General features: G+C 34.5%; 1 protein-coding gene across 1 annotated transcript; it reads right to left on the bottom strand.

Annotated features, from left to right (window-relative positions):
* Nucleotides 1-367: 367 nt before the first annotated feature.
* On the bottom strand, nucleotides 368-3,031 carry LOC108809528 (protein SULFUR DEFICIENCY-INDUCED 1). The gene is made up of 4 exons (XM_056997918.1): nucleotides 2,842-3,031; nucleotides 1,350-1,562; nucleotides 1,041-1,196; nucleotides 368-866 (listed from the first exon to the last, which is right to left on the bottom strand). The coding sequence occupies exons 1-4, from the start codon at nucleotides 2,959-2,961 to the stop codon at nucleotides 456-458; spliced, it is 900 nt and encodes a 299-aa protein (XP_056853898.1). The 5' UTR covers nucleotides 2,962-3,031; the 3' UTR covers nucleotides 368-455.
* Nucleotides 3,032-6,000: the final 2,969 nt, after the last annotated feature.

The following is a 6,000-nucleotide window of genomic DNA, read 5'->3' as shown; positions in this document are numbered from 1 at the left end:
CATTTTCAGTTTTTGTAATAACTCTCTTTTTATCGTCTTTAATAGTTGTTTTATTAAAATTATAAAAAAAAAGATAGCAAAATTATTTTTAAAAATTGTTTAATTCTTTAACTATTTTAATCTAATTTTAATCAACAATTGTTAATATGTAACTAAAAACATATAGAAACAAAAATGTGAAAGAAAAAATTGTAAGGTATGATGTTGAGTTTTTTTCAACACAACCATGGATGTTGAATTATTAGGTAGAATACAATGTGGAAGAAAGAGAATATGACGTGAATGATCTTGAATGTTGTGAAACTATTGTTGATAATCTTAGTTACCAACATGACATTTTTATTGTTGTTGCATATACAAATTTACATAAGAAAACGTAACACAGGCGTCTTATAACCCATCAAAACTATGAACACATGAACTATATGATAAACAGAAACATAAAATTCAAATCATTAGCAAACTAATTGATTTCTAAAAGAAGAGATCTGTTCAAAGATTGGGAGCCTCTTAGATCTATAATTACTGGCTGTCATCTCTTCAAGCCCAAGAACAAAGTCATCGTCCAAGATATTTCCCAAGACATCCTCCATCTCAGCATCAAGCCGACGAGGCAACGAAGCCTCTAGCTCACTCATCAGCTCATCAGCTCGTTGCCTTGTTCTACAATCATCTGCACCCAAAACCCTAGACGCAAATACATCGTCAAGAAGTGCTCTTCCCTCTTCAAACCTGCCTTGTTTGATAAGGCACATCGCTAGGTTGCAAGATTTGTTAGCGTCTGGCTCAACCATCTGAGCTTTTCTGTATACCGCTTCTGCGGATAAGTACTTGGCTTGTTGCATATATGCCCATCCCAAGTTCCCCTGTATATTTATTCCAAGTAAATCGATCAGTCTATTGCGAAGCATAGTTAGACACAAATTTTAAAGAGCTATTATACATAGTTTACATTATCTCTAAATTGCGAAAAAAAATATCTTAAAATTAACTTAAAAATGTTTATGGCTCAGCCTTGAAAACAAGAGTATTGTAAGTACCAATAATCTTGCGATTTCTTGTTGAACGGTCACTTGAAACTTCTTGCCATGGGATCTAGCGGTCTTGGTGGGTTTGCCGTTGAAAGCCTCTCCTTGATAGATCTGCCTTAGCTTCCTCTTCAACAGCTCAACTTGCTCCTCCATTCTCCCGCACTTCTGTTCGTTGTAAGAAAACACCCCACGTGAGTGTTATGCTAACAGAACATACAGTTTTTATGTGTATCACACTGCGGTCAATGTATTCATGGTCTAGTTTACTTGCATGTTAGATTAGAGTGCAAGTAGATAAGTGTATGGTCATAGTAAGACCTTGTATAGGTCGATTAGGACATTGTCTAGGGAATCTTGAGAGTTCTTGGAACAACGAGGACGAAAGGATTTAATGGCTTCGATAGCTTCTTCGGAACGGTCAAGTTGTTTCATTACGACAGCCATGTCCTTGAGAGCACTGTCTACTCTGTCTCCTGTGTTTATGGCTTTCCAAAACCACACTATTGCCATCTCCGGGTTCTTCTCTATCAACTGCAACCAACAGGGTTACATGTTTAGTTATTAATAATCTCACTCCCCATTAATATATAATCAAGTGTGTTAGAAAAGAATGCCTATCAAAAGTATTAGATGATGGGCCAATATAAAATTGTTGAGAAGAATATTCTTTGGGACGTTAAAGACTTTTTTGCACGAGTTATTCTTGGGTTCACCCCCTAGGGTGAACCTTTAGGTTCACCAACCAATAGGATTCAAGTATTTTATATTTAATATATTTAAAAAAAGAAAACAAAATATTGTTAAATTATATTATGTTTTCAAATAAATAGCTAAAAATAGATAAAAACAGTTGTAATTGCAAAAATGTTTTTTAATAAAAACTCTAAACCCAAAATACTAAACCCTAAACACTAAATACTAAACCCTAAATACTAAATACTAAACCCTAAACCCTAAACCCTAAACCTTTGGGAAATCCGGAACCCTTGGGTAAACTCTAAACCGTTTGGATGAATCATAGTTTTAAAAATTAAAAAAAAAAACTTTTTTCAATTACTACTATTTTTATTTATTTTTAGTTATTTATTTTAAAACATAATATAATTTAACAAGATTTTGTTTCCTTTTTAAAAAATATTAAATAAAAAATACTTGATTCCTATTGGTTGGTGAACCTAAAGGTTCACCCTAGGGAGTGAACCTAAAAGTTCACCCTAGGGAGTGAACCCAAGAAGTCTTTTTGCACCATTCTAAGGAAAAGTAAACGCGAAAATTATTGCGAGAATCAGGACCGTTTGGTGCAACCAACGACTCTCATATGCACACGTCAACATCTACTTTCTATACATCATAACAAATTATTTTGGTTCTATTGCATAATCAGCTAACAAACAAATAAGGGAACTTAAAATATAACTGGAATAAGTGTGATGCATAATTTTGATTAAATCTAGCAAACTTGCTTCTTTTTGCTTAATCGATCAAGTTGAGTTATTTAAACAATGTCTTCTTCAAAAAAAGTCTCGGCAAAACATCTTAAAAGGATTATCTATAATTATTTCTCTCTTTTGTAAGAAATTTCAGGCAAACAATAAATAAAAAGACAGCATCATCCAATCCAGATTACACCAAATTCAATTTACCCTAAAAATGTATATATGTACTTATACTAATTTCCATTAAAACCCATTAAACAGTAAATAAAATTAACATAAACTATCATACATGAAAGATTTTTTTTTAAATTAATACATGAAAGATTGTTAAAATGATTCACACAAAAGAAACTAAGAAGAAGAAGAATATGTACCTGAGCATGTTTGGCTTTGACATAGGGAGTATCTCCACAAGGGACTTTGTGAATCACATGAAACAGTTCATTATCTTTCACCAGATTGCTTCTTGCTGAGTTGGTATTATCATTCTTCATCTTCTTGGAAAGCTTCTCTCTCTCTCTCTCTCTCTCTCTCTCTCTCTCTCTGAATAATTAAGTATGCAAATGTCTTTATAGACAGGCTGTGAGAGACAACTTCTGAACTATGTGTGTTTATATGCGTATGTTTGTAACTATAGCACATGAATCTGGACAGCATGTTGTCTATGTTCACAGAATCTGCCACATCACCTGGAGACTTCTTACCACGTAGGTGAACGAGCTAAACGTGTGTCATTTTACCATTGCTACTCTCTCTCTCTCTCATTTTATATATACTTTTTATTAGTATAATTTAGGTTATTAACCGCCAAAAGATTATATATTTTCGTTGCATATATATCATCAATAACTATGTACAGTGAATACAGAATCTATCGATGTTCTTTCTTTTTTTCTTTTTATGTTCTTGGTTAGTTGCCTCACGTTATTGTCGGTCTCTTCCTCTATACTCGCTTCCTTCCAAAAACTTACAAGAAAGAGTATCTTCTTCTACAACAATATTTTATTTTCCGTTAACCTTTTGCGACATTTAACAACACTTATATGTGAAGTTAAATGGGTGTGTTGCAATATAGTACTACGCGTGTCATTTTTATAATTTATTGGAGTACCAACTTATGACATGTGTGATGTGCCAAATGAATTTTAATCAGATTTTTATACATTGTAATTCATATTAAAGTTTTACTGTATAAGTTGACTAGTTTCATAACATCTAAAACACATATATAATGTCTAAATGTAGATGTGCATATTAAGTTTAGCAAAAAAAAAGTAATGTAAATGACACGTTCCTAATGTTTTATATATGCATGTAATTAAGTCTACATGTTCGTATATACTAATAGATTAATAACTTCATCTTCATGTGCTTATTATCTTGTCTATCACTGATTTCAGTGTTTAGGCTTTAGATTTCTAGTTTTTTTAATGATGTCACTATTTCTTTAAGGTGTCATATTTAAATCACATAAATGTGTTACTGTAAAGGCATACAGTACTCATAACTAATAAGTTGATTCCATGCCGAGTGGTGCAGGGCATTTTCAATCTTCATTATCATTTACATAAATATTCCAAAAATATATTCTAAATAGGGTCAATGATTCATCGTCTTATGAACCATTGAAACATTTCAAAGGATAAATTATTAAAATATCTAAGTGGTTACCACATCAATAATTAGCTATAATAAAATGAAAAGGATAAATTTTTTTTGCCATCTAAAGGATAATATTATTAAAGCCAAGCCCAAAAAACTGAGCCTAGTTCAAACCGAAACAGATATATACAAACCCAAGAACAAAAACACAAACCCAGAACAGGCAACTAAGAGAGACAAACTGGGCCATCAGGCCCATCCGAGAATTAAGCGGCGTCCACGTCTCCACGCGTGCAAGATCCATGCCAAGTAACTGTCCACGTGTTCGTTTCCTACTCCACGCAACCCACGCGTCCCTTCACTTCGCATCGGAACCGAAAAAACAAGCCGGTGAAGATGACCGGTCACCAGTTCCCGTCATCCACTGGATCCAAATCGGAGATCCCATCTCCGTCCTCAACGCCAACGACAACCCACCTCCAACGACAGTATTGGAGGTATCGGGTTTCTTCAGCTACTCAACTCCGACTGAAGACCGCTAAGAACTGAACGGCTCTTCACCGGACCAAACCTTTGGCATGCGGCGATTCCGCATCCAATCTTCAGCAATACCACTCCTTCCATCAGAGAGCATCATCGAATGGATTCGAGATCTCTTCCTGGAAGTAAGTCTTCGAGGATACCAGAGAACCACAGAGAACCGGCCGTCCACACCGTAAAGAAGATGGCGACACCAGAAGTAAAGCCGGACGACCGTCAAGAAAGAACACCGCCGGAGTCAAAAGGTCGGATAACACCGAACCGATAATATAACTAAGAAGAAAACCGAAAAAAGGAGACAGGAAACCGGACCGACGGTGGCTAAGGGAGCCCACCCCATCGGCCGGCGACTGTAAACACGACAAAGCTTCTTACGTCTAGTGAGAGGTCAGAGGATTGTAATCTTAAAATGAAAAGGATAAATAATCACATCATTTTCTCAAAAAAAATAAATAAATAATCACATCATCATCGGATCCCCATCATCATCAAATCACTCTAAGAAGTTTTATACGTAGAATTTCAATGAATGTGGACAGTATGGGATGCAGTATACACTAGTTAACAAGAGTTGCCGCTTACACCAGACGAATCGCTGTTCATACTGATATGACATGGGACCACAAACACTCAGCCATCACTCTTTTGGATTTTGTGAAATATCATAGTAAGGATAATAACAATAAGGGAGTATTTACCGAAAAAATCGCTTAACCTAGAAAAAATGCAAAATACCCATCTAACTAAATGACAGTATCTCTACGTAGCATCCTGTGTTTGGCTCAATGATACTTTTGCATATTTCTAATCAATGGAATATAAACATGCAAAACACTGACAGGTAAGTTCTTATTCTTAATTACGTTTAGTCTTCCCCTAATAATACTTGAATATTATATATATGGATCCGAGATTAGGGGAGAAAATCACATGAATTTGGACGGTTTCTGAGCACGATTCAAGATTGATTTGGTTGCTTAGGTCTATTCAAGTTCTGCATACTTAGCTATTAATTAATATTATCTTTGTCTTTATATTAAGAAACTTTGGTCCATTCCTTTGAGTGTGGATGGTTGCATTTTAATACATATAACTTGTTCGATTCCTTGGAAACATTTTGTTTATGTTGCATCTGTGTGCACCAGTAAAACCCAAACATTCGTATATTTTTTGGTTTTGAAATTTTTTTTCTAGATAAATATTGGGAAATTGGGCTCTATAACCTTCAAACAAAAGATAATTAGTTCACTATCTAAAATTCCTAAAAAATCGATATATACTGTGCACAATATACATAATTGCCATATTATCCTTCAATTGTGATCTGTGTGACCTGCTGAGAATTATTTATTAAAATAAATATTCAATAAACAATATAATAAAGTGTGGCC

The sequence above is a fragment of the Raphanus sativus genome, unplaced genomic scaffold, assembly GCF_000801105.2.
Source record: "Raphanus sativus cultivar WK10039 unplaced genomic scaffold, ASM80110v3 Scaffold0875, whole genome shotgun sequence".
NCBI lineage: Eukaryota > Viridiplantae > Streptophyta > Magnoliopsida > Brassicales > Brassicaceae > Raphanus > Raphanus sativus.
Note: the sequence above shows the minus strand (reverse complement) of the source record. Positions and strands in the feature narration are given on the sequence as shown.

Bases quoted from the DNA above. Each gene is read 5' to 3' on its own strand.
- LOC108809528 (XM_056997918.1), bottom strand. From the start codon at position 2,961: ATGAAGAATGATAATACCAACTCAGCAAGAAGCAATCTGGTGAAAGAT. The intron at 1,197-1,349 runs GTCTTACTATGA...TACAACGAACAG, and splicing joins TCCTAATCGACCTATACAAG to AAGTGCGGGAGAATGGAGGA. The intron at 867-1,040 runs GTACTTACAATA...ATAAATATACAG, and splicing joins AAGAAATCGCAAGATTATTG to GGGAACTTGGGATGGGCATA.